Below are 12,081 nucleotides of genomic sequence, written 5' to 3' on the forward strand. Positions count from 1 at the left end.
CGTCATTTTCTTTTGTTTCTGTTCTATTGTATAACTTTGTCGGGTTTTTTCCTCCTCTCCTTCTACCTACTATCTCCCTACCTCCTTTTATGTGATATTGTTGGTTTGGTTCCCCCTTGTACATCTTCTTTCGTATTCCCCTCACTCTATTTTTCATACTCTCGTTTGTGGTATATCATGTTTTTATTTAGTCTGTTTCTTCTAATTTTCTCTCGTTTTTCTTTTGTGGTGTGATCACTTTGGTTCTTTGTTTTGTATTGTGACCTATGTCTCCTTGTTCTTCTATGTTTATACATTGGATGTTTGGTATCCTCACAGTATTTTGCTGATTGCAGACTTTTCTTCAAGTTGTTCCCTCTGCTTTGGATAGTCTCATGTCTTCCACACCTCTTCTATTATATACTATGTTTTCTTTTACTTCATCTCCTTGCTCTCATTACTCTCCTTTTGTATGGTTCTTGTATCATACCTCTAATATTTTTTTCTATTTTACTGGTTCTGATGCGATACATTGCTATATCTTTCTTCCACTTTTCTCTTCTATATCTTGTCTTCCCTTTACTTCATCTTCCTTGCTTTTATTTACTCTCCTCATGTTCTTCTCATGTAATATTTAGGTTGGGGGTTTATTGGTGACAGTCTCTTGGAGGGGATGAAGAGAAGTTGATTCCGATTTTGATGTTATTTTGTTCTATTGTGCTTTATATATCTCATGTTACCATTTATCCTCTGGATCCCCAGTCTTCTTTGCTCGAAGGGTCAAATGCTTTTTCAGCATCCAAAGAGAGAAGGAGGGCATCATCGGCAAGATGCTTAGCTGACCATAGGACCTGGGAGAGAGTACGCAAGTGATTTCGAGAGGAACGACCCGGAACAAAACCTACTTGGGAGTTATGGATTAAAGAAGGTAAAATCTTGCGGAGTCGTGATGCAAGAATGCTAGCAAGGATCTTAGCATCAGAATTTAAGAGAGAAATAGGAAGATAACTACCAAACAATAGAGGATCCTTGCCAGGTTTAGGCAAGACCGCTATGATGGCTTTGTTAGAAATAGAACCAAGCGAAGACTCCTCCAAGGCTTCCCCAAAGGCAGCATGAAGAGTATCAATCATGCTCTGACCAGTCCATTAAAAAAATTCAGGAGGAAAACCATCATCCCCGGAGCTTTATGGTACGGTAAGGCAGATACAGCTGAGGAAATTTCATCCATCGTGATAGGTCCTTCAAGTAGAGCTCTGCCATCATCGGAGAGGCGTGGAAGATGTACTTCATCTAGAAATTTAGACATCGCTAGCGTATCTACCCGAGTGCCTGGGGAGTAGAGAGATCTATAAAATGAGGCAAACTCCTCAACTATCTCTTGAGGCCGAGTAAGGATATCGCCACCACTTGATTTAATCGCTGGAATCGCCATAGCGGCCTCTCTTTGACGCAGTTGCGCAGCCAATAATCGACCAGCCTTCTCCCCTTGTTCATAATGACGACCTTTCATCTTTTGTAAGCCATATTCCGCCTTAGAAGTAAAAAGAGTATTGAGGGCCATGCGTGCTTGCTCCAATAACTTGCGATTTTGGAGAGTCGGTTTCAAAATATATAGTTGAGAGAGTCGACGAATATCCTTTTCTAGATCAAGTTGTTTGGCAGCGTTCTGATTATTATAAAGAGCTGCGTCCCGCATAAGTTGACCTCTGATGGTTGCCTTAGCAGCTGCCCAGACCATTCTTTTAGAGTAAACCGAATCTTTATTATTAAGAAGATAATCACTGAAGTGGGATTGCAAAAAAAGTTTACCCGCTGGCGTTTTATATTTGTTGATATTCAAACACCACGATTTGCGCCCCGGACTCATAAGACCCAGGTCTAGAGATAAAATAACGGGGGAGTGATCAGATATAGCTGCTTCTAAAATCTGGGAATCAGTAACCAATCGGACTGAATGATGCGAAAGCAGAAAATAATCAAGGCGCGAAAACGTACCGTGAGTAGAAGAAAAAAGTGTACTCTTTATCCTGTGGGTGACTTGGTGTCCAATGGTCCACAAGACCATTGTCAGCAAGGATGTCACAAAAGATGGCTCTGTCCAAAGCACTGATAATGTCAATGCAGCCTGTTCTGTCAAGAGCAGGATCCGGTGCCAAATTCCAATCACCACCGATGAGAAATTGAGAAGCATTTATTTCCGTAAGAAGACGATTAAGTTGAAGAAAAAATTGCTTTTTGGAGCCTAGCGGAGCGTATACAGAACCAAGACAAATGAAGGAATTACCAAGCTTCAGTTTAACAAATACATATCGACCTTCCGGGTCAGACCATGACTTTAGAATTGTGAAAGGAAGTGACTTCCGAAAAAGGATGGCTACTCCGCATTTACGAATAGGATTAGGATTGGCGGGACTCTTCAATTGAAGTGGCAATCAAGCCTTTCTGTGACATACTCAGATGCTCAGTGGGATCTCATTTTGGAAGGATTACATTAGGGTATTCGAGAAGCTCGCCTTAAATTATGTATTTTTCAAATTTTCCATGAATGGCACTGGTCTCCGGTCAAATTACATCGTGCTAAGTTACTTTCCCATTCTTTGTGCTGGAGATGTCCTGCTACCGGTTGTGATATTACGCACATTATCTGTGAATGCCCTCGTACTACATCATTTTGGCTTTTTGTGCGAAAGACTTTGGCTTCTTCTATGTCATTGCCTTTGCCCTTTACCTCTGCAAATATAATTTTACATGACTTTCGTGGCCTTCCAAAGTTTACTAAACCACAGACTCGTCTCCTCCATACTGCTCTAGCCACGGCAAAAATGTGTATATTGCGTCATTGGAAGTCTTCTTTATCTCCTCAGGAGGAGTGGTTGGTGGCAATGATACAAACGGCTTCTTACGAACGTATAATTTATAATTTGCAGGATCAAGCTTCCATTTTTCTTCAAGTTTGGTCCCCATTCCTGGAAACCACAGTGGGCAATGACTCTGTCTCTACTTCTTCCTCTTCTACGGCTGATCTTCCTTCCTAATTCCACCTTTTTCGCTACATGTTCATTCTCTTTTATTCCTATCTCCTACGCTCCTTCTCACTCTTCTAGCTTTCATCTCATTTCACAGTTAGTTTTGTTACTCTGGGGCTCCTTTTCTCTTTTTATTTCTTTTTCTTTTCCCTTTTTCTTTTCCCCCCCTTTCTTTCTTTTTCTCCTTTTTTTTCCTTTTTATCCTTATTTTTGCCCTATGAATTCTAGAGGATTTGTTGTTCTATGCCTCCTTTGTTATATTTTATGAATCTTTCCCTCATTTATGCTGTCTCATTTTTTCCTCTGCATATGTATCTACATTTATGCTCTATCAAAAATGTTATTAATAAAACATTTCAACATATCCCATGAAAGAAGAGAGAGCCACAACAAAGGGAGGAAGAAGGAATACTCCCTGAGCTCAATGGCGCATTAGGTTGACCCCAACCACATCTAGAAGACAACATGGAGAGAAGTAACTAGAGCCTACTAGGCTAGCCCATCCAAGGGAGGCCGGAGAGGCAGCATCCAGGAAGCGAAGGGCAAGAGGCAGGAACTGAGCAACGGCTCAGAAGTACAGACGGGAACTAAAAGACACTCCAAGTACACGTCTAGTCGCAATCACGCTGATGCGGACCACCGCTGAAACATGCAGGGGGGTCGTGGAGTCCTGGGAAGGGGGTCGCAGATTGTCAGTTTGCCTTAGATGGCGTGGGGCTGATTGAGGGTGCTCACGGCGGAGGCCTAATTCACACCGAGGGGTGAAAAACAACAAAGCCTCATTACCAAGTAATAGGTCTTTTAAAGACGTGTGAAGTACTGGGGAGCGGCTTTGTGTGTGTCCCTGAAGGTGTTTAAGCCCGGCTCACATACACGAGGAGGGGAAGGGATGGGGGGCAGGGGAGGGTGGCTGGGGGAGGAGGCTGTGGCCCTTTGAGTTCAATGGACGTTGTGCGCCTGGAGCTGTGGGTCCTGCCTGTAAAGCACAAAGCACAAACCCTCCTACCTGGCGCCTGTGCAGGAGAAATGTGCCTTAGTCTGTCACTTCAGGTGAGATGTTGTTACAGCCTGTCCGCCCCCAGCGGGGAGGCACAGAGATGCCCTCCCATGAGAGAGGAAGAAGACGCAGAGAGATACTGACTCCCCTCCCTCTGTTCCCCCCCCCACATGAGTGGCACCGAAAAGGTGGGTGGATGAATGAATGAAAAGGTGGATGGATGAAGGATAGATGTATGGATGGATAAAAGGTTGCATGTATCATGATGGATGGATGTGTGAAAAGGTGGGTGGATGAATGATGGGTAAATGGATGGATGAAAGGATGGATGGATGAAGGATGAATGGATGGATGGATGGAAGGATGAAAGGGTGGTTGGATGAAGGATGGATATATGAAAAGGTGGGTGGATGAATGATGAGAGGATGGATGAAAGGGTGGATGGATGAAGGATGAATGATGGATGGATGGATGGATGGAAGTATGAAACGGTAGATGGGTGAAGGATGGATGTATGGATGGATAAAAGGTTGCATGGATGAATGATGGATGGATGGATGTCGAAAAAGTTGGTGGATGAATGATGGGTGAATGGATGGATGAAAGTGTGGATAGATGAAGGATGTATGTATGGATGGAAGGAAGGATGAAATGGTAGATGGATGAAGGATGGATGTATGGATGGATAAAAGGATGCATGGATCATGATGGATAGATGGGTGTGTGAAAATGTGGGTGGATGAATAGTTGGATGGATGTATGGATGAAAGGGTGGATGAAGGATGGATGGATGGATATGTGAAAAGGTGGGTGTATGAATGATGAGTGGATGAATGGATGGATGGATGAAAGGGTGGATGGATGATGGTTGGATGAAGGATGGATGGATGGATAAAAGGTTGCATGGATCATGATGTATGGATGGATGTGTGAAAAGGTGGGTGGATGGATGGATGGATGAAATGGTGGGTGGATGAAGGATGGATGTATGGATGAAAGGGTGGATGGGTGAAGGATGGATGTATGGATGGATGGAAGGATGAAAGGGTGGATGGATGAAGGATGGATGTATGGATGGAAGGGTGAAAGGATGGATGGAGGATGTATGTATGGATGGAAGGATGAAAGGGTGGATGGATGGATGGATCGCTGGATAAAAGGTTGCATGGATGAATGATGGAATGATGTGTGAAAAGGTGGATGGATGAAGGAAGGATGCATGGATGGAAGGGAGGATGGGTAAACAATGGATGCAAGGATTAAAGGGTGGCTGGATGAAGGATGGATGTATGAATGGAAGGATGAAAGGGTGGATGGATGGATGGAAGGATGGATGTGTGAAAGTGTGGGTGGATGAATGATGGATGAATGTGATGAGGTCTAACAGTCGCATTTATGTTTGTCGATAGTTGTTGATGATGAGGAGTACCAGTTTCTAGAAACTTTTGTTGGAAGGGGGTCCTTTAGCCTAAAAAGTTTTTAAAAGGGGGTCTCGGCATCCAGCATTGAAAAGCTGTGCTCATATATTTGGATTTTATGCACTGATGAAGGACGATGCCGAAATGCATTTGCAGGAACAAAGTCTATTCATTACTCCGTGCGTGCTCTGCGTTTGGGAGTTGTTGTGTAACAAAGGCGGGACCACCACCCGCCACTGAAGCACCCGCCGAGCGTTCGACTCCCAGGGGGGATCGTATTACGCAGTTTGTGTTGGCAAGTCTGAACCACTGCTTTCAGGAGCCCGGCAACACAAAGGATGTGGACTATTCAAGCCCAAGGTGCCCTTCCATAAGAGGGACACCTACGGGACGACCACAAATGAAATCAAGCAGCAGGCGAGGGAGATTGGCACATCCAGGAACAAAGGAGGTGACTGGAACAGCGGCAAAGCAATAACAAAAAAGAACAGTGAAAGGTAAATATAATAACTTACCTGAATTTGGGGAACGCAAATAAATTAACATTTGTAATGGATTATGGGACATTGATGCCTTCATGTTCCTCACATATTTCCCTGACGTTGGAGTTGCCGTTCAGTGATTGGTTCACAGTCCCACCAATAAAAGATACATTGAAAGATTTAAACATCGAAAAGCTGTGCTCATTTCTTTGGATTTTATGCGCTGATGAAGGCCAATGCTGGAAATGCATTTGCAGGAAAAAATTCTATGAATTACCCCGTAAGTGCTCTTCATTTGGGAGCACCCCTGCCACTGAAGCACCCACCGAGCGTTCGACTGCCAGGGTGGATCGTATTAAGATATGTGTATATATAAATATATATGTGTGTGTGTGTGTGTGTATATATGTATATATATATATATATATGTGTGTATTGCCTCACCTAAAACGCTATTTATGACATTGCACTGCTGGCTTGCCTGCTTTCACAAACGGCCACATTTTAGGAGAGGATCATCCCCTGAATGGCCGCAATTAAATCATTTCCAAAACAAGAGGCCTTGGACAGAGTTTGTTTCAGAGCTGACAGCGCTTCAGATAGACGTTTGCAGTGTGCAGCATGTCTTTAGAGATGTTCTACCACGGCTTGCTCTTCAGTTTCCACTACAAACTCTGGGCCAGGAGTGGGGTGGATTTTTTTCCCTTTTCAACCCTCCCACACTCCAAAGTCTGTGGTCCTATCTCTATGTCGAGCTGACATTTTGTTGGCACCAAGCAAACCATTTCCCCAGAATACCACTGTATTGTCAACAGGCGTCCATTCACTGCACTAGAAGCTAATCATTAAATCCAACCATAGGCTCATATAAGCATACATGTGTTGTAACATAGTGGTGTCCAACAGATTGTATCATAAGGAATTTCTTCAAGTTACAAATGTGTTACTAGAAACATGCCCAACAGAAGCTGCCATTCTTTCTCACAAGCCCCATCTTCCAACTGCAGGTTACAAAGAACTTTTACTCCTATCTTTTTAGGATCAGTGCATCAACACCTCCTGTACCAATAATAATTCCTTGGAAGTGTTTCAGAACTTGTCGAGACAAAGTTAAAGTAATGTAAATCCTCCTTTAATTGACATTACGTTCTTTAAATGTTGCAAATAGTGGAATCGAATAGAAAAAGTAAAGGCATTGCTTAGAGCTAACATAATTTTTACTTTTATCAATACTATGTAATTGCATGAATTTATATTTTTTACGATTGTTAACAGAGCTTCTTTCTCATTATTTCCAGATTGTGGACACTTTCTTCATAGGCCGTTATTTCCTGGTCTCAATTCTAAGTTTAATTTTCCTCGGAAGCCTCTTCTTGGTTCTTATTTACCATGTACTTGAACCGATACACGCTAAACCACTTCCAATTCGCTGACGACAACTGGTTGACAAGAGCAACAATCGCAGAAAGCTGCTAACTGTGGCTTTGGACAAGTGTTGGGACAACGGCTTTGGACAAGTGTTGGGACAACAGCTTTCTCTGTTGTAAATGGTAAAAAAGAAAAGACAGTTGGTACCCCTGCAGTTACAAAATAAGTTTCTAATTCCACAATTTGGTGCTGTACTGTAGTTCAAAAGATATAATGCATTTTGCAGCGCTTTTTTGTAAAAACCCTTCGTCATTTCTTGAGCATAAACATTAATATTGTATGAAACAATTCTGTCTCCTATGTGATAGGATCTAGATTTAGCACAGTTCTACCTTTCCACTCTGCCAGCAAGTGAACCTGTTTGTTGGTACCAGTGAAGCATGCCAAATGCTTGTGGAATAAGCATCTCATGGTGTGATGTTCTTTTGGAACGTTGGGGGTATATCTTTTTAGGCATATTATCCACTAAAATGTTGTGTGGCACAATTAATAGTGTTGATCACACATAATAGCGGAATGCTGGATGTTTTAATCCCATTTCCTCAGAATTTAATCTTTCATAGGTTCACATGTTGAACATTTCCCAGTCGTTGAAGTGGGAATCCCACCGAAATTTTACAATAAAGTAATCCTCAGCATGGACATTGGGAAAAACTAGATGTCAGCCTAATAGGTGGGAGATTAGGTGACAGTACTCTCGGCCTCCCCTTCCCAGAGGCCATATCACTTAAGATTATTTCCGCTTCAGAAATATTACTTTTTTGTTTTAAAATATTCCGCTATTACCTCTGGTATAGTCAAATTTATTGAATTTTACAATGGAAAAATGCTCTAGAAAGAGCCTATTTACGGTTTGTGCTTTTGTGGGAAACCGAGGGTGTTCACTGATGGCCTCCATAGGAAATACTTTACTTGTTTTTACCCTGACAGCATGCCTGTTGCTGCAAAATATGCAGAACATTCTTTGCCAAAACCCTCAATGACCTAAAAAGAAGACTTTTGAGACTGCTTCAAAATTATACAGAAGGTAAAACCAATCCTTTGAGAATGAATCTGATTGAAGTTGTAAGTCCTGAAAGGAGAAAAAAAGAGCTTGAACATCTAAGACAGAGGCATCTTCAAAACTGCCTGAGGAGAAAATTCATAAATTTGAGACCATCCTCTCCAACCCTGAACGTGTAAGGGCAAACGAAAACCATGTCACTAGATTTGCCACTGTCACCATCCACTAAAATGAAGAAGTCAACGCCTGTTACATTGTTGATGGCGCCAGAAACCTCTGACAGTGGCTCCCATTAGCAGCATGGGGAAGTTTTAAAAGGCATTAGAATTCCTGACTTATAGATGGCATCTTAAGGCGCCTTGCTATATGCTACCTGCCTCCGCTGTCGAGCGACTGGAAATACCTATGTAAAATATGAATTCCACTGCTAATTTCCCCTTTTATGCTTTAATGGTGATTATTCAAAAATACAGCAAATCACAGTGGGTCTACTAACAAAAACCTAATGCAAGTCAGTCTCCTCGTCATGACTTGCATAGGGGTTGCTTTTGCCAAACTCAAGCGCAAGAAAAGAGGGCAAGCAGACTTCAGAGGTGTCATGAAGAACAAGACACTCCACAGGGGATATCCGCCCCACCGCAATCCATCAGAATTTTACACTGTAATTTGACAGATGCTTAGGGGTGTAACTGCAAGGCATCACTGGGTGCATTTCCTACACGTCAAAAAAAAGCTCATGTAAAAGTGTACATGAAAAGCAGCTGGAGAATATGGTTCGCATATATTTTCAGAATCGCTTAAAAAATGTAAACAAAAGAAAGTCATGTTGAATGTTAATTGAAAGTGAATCTACAGTTCATAAATTTGAAATTCCGGTAACATGGAATCATAACCAGGTACATACTCTTTAGCTGTGACATGAAATGTGGATTGCTGAACGTAATACTTATGATGGTGTACCAATTAATATTTGAGTGTTTGCTCATACTACAATCACAGGTAGTTGCATGAAGCAATCACCACATTCTTTTGATCTTATTTATGCATTCAGTGTTAGACATATCCATAAAATGTGAAATTGCTTTCCTCTTTTAATCTACAACATGTTGGTGAGATGTGGATCCAGTTTTAGATAGCAGAATGGAGGAGCCCTCCTCAAGCATTTTCTTTTGTTTTTATTATCGAGATATTCTTATTTTTTTATATGGCCTTTTTTTCCTCATGAGAGAAGCAGAAGTTTGATTCAAGCATTCACAGGATTAATTGGATCAAGTTCAAGACGAGTGCTTGAGACTGAGAATTTCCTCCTGGCATTAGTATGTAGCCTGTTATCCAAAGCAGTGTTATGTGTTCTGACGTGCCAACAATCAAAGCAGGGATTTCACCAAAATTAAAAATGAATCTTGATACTGTTGAGGTGTATCCATTTTGCCTTAGGGCTACTACTAAAACTAACCTAAAAACACTATTTAGTATTAATTGGCGTTCATTGTCTTGAGTCATCGAGGTGGAAAGCACAAGTTGCCTCTAGTTCACTCAGATGGCATATCTAGGAAAATTGAGATGGTAAGCCAGAGGTTTAAAGAACTGACGCTGGCCAAGAAATATTTGTACTTTGTTTGTGTTTACACTCCTTAGTTCCTATCTAGTGGAAATGTTATGGCATTTGTTTCTATGGCTTTGACTGATCTTTTGTTTTAGGAAGGTGAGTGTTTAGTTCGTGTACAAATAACTTATTTTTTGTAATGTATTTTGCTTTGATCTTTGTAAATTTTTTAAAACATGTCAGTGATCAAGAAAACAATCTGCATGTTTGTCACATTACTTTTAAATATGATTAACTTGTTAATGTTTAGGTTTTGGTGATAAGCGGCAATCTGAATTTTCGGTGCACGTTTGTTTTCATAGTCACTAGCAATTCAGAAATATAGTAATCAAACTGGAAAATTAATTTACATGAAACGCGTTATGGTTACAACTGATGGTTGTAGAACTGTTACAAATGTTATGTAAAACTGATTTTATATTTGTTAGCTGAATACATTTTCCTAAAAAAAAATCTTTTGTTTGTGTCTCTCTAAATATTTACATATATTCACTAAAAAATAAGTGTAATAGGTGTTACACTACAAAACCTAAAAATATGTTAAGTTCTAAAGTTAAGGTCTTAAATTGAGCTTAGCTCCCTCCCCTGCACACCCCCTTCTGGAAGGAGCAATGGCATTGATGAGCAAAGGCAATACTTATGTGGATGAGTGAGTAAGGGTTTCTAAGATGACTTGACTAAATAGCTGGAGTGACCGATTTGAAAAGGTGCAGCATATTTTTTTGTGTAAATGTGTTTGTATTTTGTGTTACGCTTCTAGGAATGAGAACATCACAAGTATTTTATGACCATCCGGTGTAATTATAGGTCTTAAATGAAATCTATATGTCTAGGTTTTTGCATATTACCAAATGTATTATTGTATGTATTTGTGTGAAAATATGTTGGCGGGATGGGAGTTAAGATTGATTGAATATGTCAGAGATGGTATTGTATTGCAATTGCAATGATAATGCGCTTACTATCTCTGACTGGGTGTTAAAGCACTATTCTCAGCAGGTATCATGCTATTCCGGAACCCAAGGTTATTGGTTAATGCAGTGTTATAGGTTACTTTTAGTTATTGTTGGGTTTAGGAGTTAGTCTTGTAATCCCAAGGACCTATTCTTTATTCAGCATACACCAGTCTGCTGGTCCAGGCACAATGTTTGTAAAAGGTCAGATCCCGATGCCAGATATTGTGTTTCATCCCTACTGCCTTTCTGACTTTGAGAAAATTCAGGAGCACTGTACTGCCATAAGCTAGCAGCTGCTGTTCAACTTGCTTGCACACTCGGGTCCTCTGACAATTCTCCACCTTTTTGAATACTCACTTGGTGTTATTCGCCGTATAACAACCCTAAGTCTCTCTAACCATAGCACAGCCTACCTTCATCATTATTATCTCACATATGGCAGGGCCTTTCTAAGGCAGGTCAGCTGGGGAATACCCCACTTTTTGTGAACAAGTGACATTGCCTGCACTGTGCTTTGTTCGGTTGTTAGAAAGGTGCCACAGCAGGCCACTTTAGTATTCTGCCCACCCTCCTGCATGCCAGAACATTCTCATGAGTACCCATGGACCACTGCCTGCTCTCAAAAAATGAAATGGAAAGTTTTAATTTACTCTTTTGTAAAGCATCAACAAGGAAAACGGGCTGCTTTACAAAAAAAAAAAGATTGCTTTATTTAATAGCAATCACGGACATGGTGGTCTGCTGTCCCAAGCAGACCACCATCCCTGTGATTTTTTTTAAATTCCTAGGGGGTCTCAAATTGCGACGTACCTCATTAATATTTGAGGTAGGTCATTTGCGATCCCCTAGGAATCGCAGAAAGTGTTAAACTGTCATGCATTCCAATGTGCGACTTTCTAATTGCTAATCACAGGGATTCGCAATTAGGTAATCGTAAATTGGTTTGTTGATACATCTGGCCCTCTGTTCTTTACCACTGCTAACCAGTGCTAAAGGCTATTAACTCAGTCTTTAAAACATGGTATAATTGGCTTACACTTTATTGGCATATTAAATTTACTTATAAGTCCCTAGTAAAGTGGTATGCCATGTACCCAGGACCAGTAAATTAAATTCTACTGGTAGACCCGCAGCATTTATTTTGCCACCCACTTAAGTAGCCCCTTTACGTGTCTCAGGCTTG

The 12,081-nt window shown here is 41.1% G+C and overlaps 1 protein-coding gene across 2 annotated transcripts in view; it reads left to right on the forward strand.

The window, feature by feature from the left end:
• TMEM218 (transmembrane protein 218) overlaps positions 1–9,801 on the forward strand; it is a 48,849-nt gene extending 39,048 nt beyond the window's left edge. For both annotated transcript variants that reach the window (XM_086956344.1, XM_086956345.1), the window contains one exon: positions 7,204–9,801. In XM_086956344.1, coding sequence (XP_086812470.1) covers positions 7,204–7,338 — 135 coding nt within the window. In that variant the 3' untranslated portion in view covers positions 7,339–9,801. The remainder of the gene's footprint in view (positions 1–7,203) is intronic.
• The last annotated feature ends 2,280 nt before the right edge of the window (positions 9,802–12,081 follow it).

Source organism: Lissotriton vulgaris, chromosome 2_1, assembly GCF_964263255.1.
Source record: "Lissotriton vulgaris chromosome 2_1, aLisVul1.2, whole genome shotgun sequence".
Taxonomy (NCBI): domain Eukaryota; kingdom Metazoa; phylum Chordata; class Amphibia; order Caudata; family Salamandridae; genus Lissotriton; species Lissotriton vulgaris.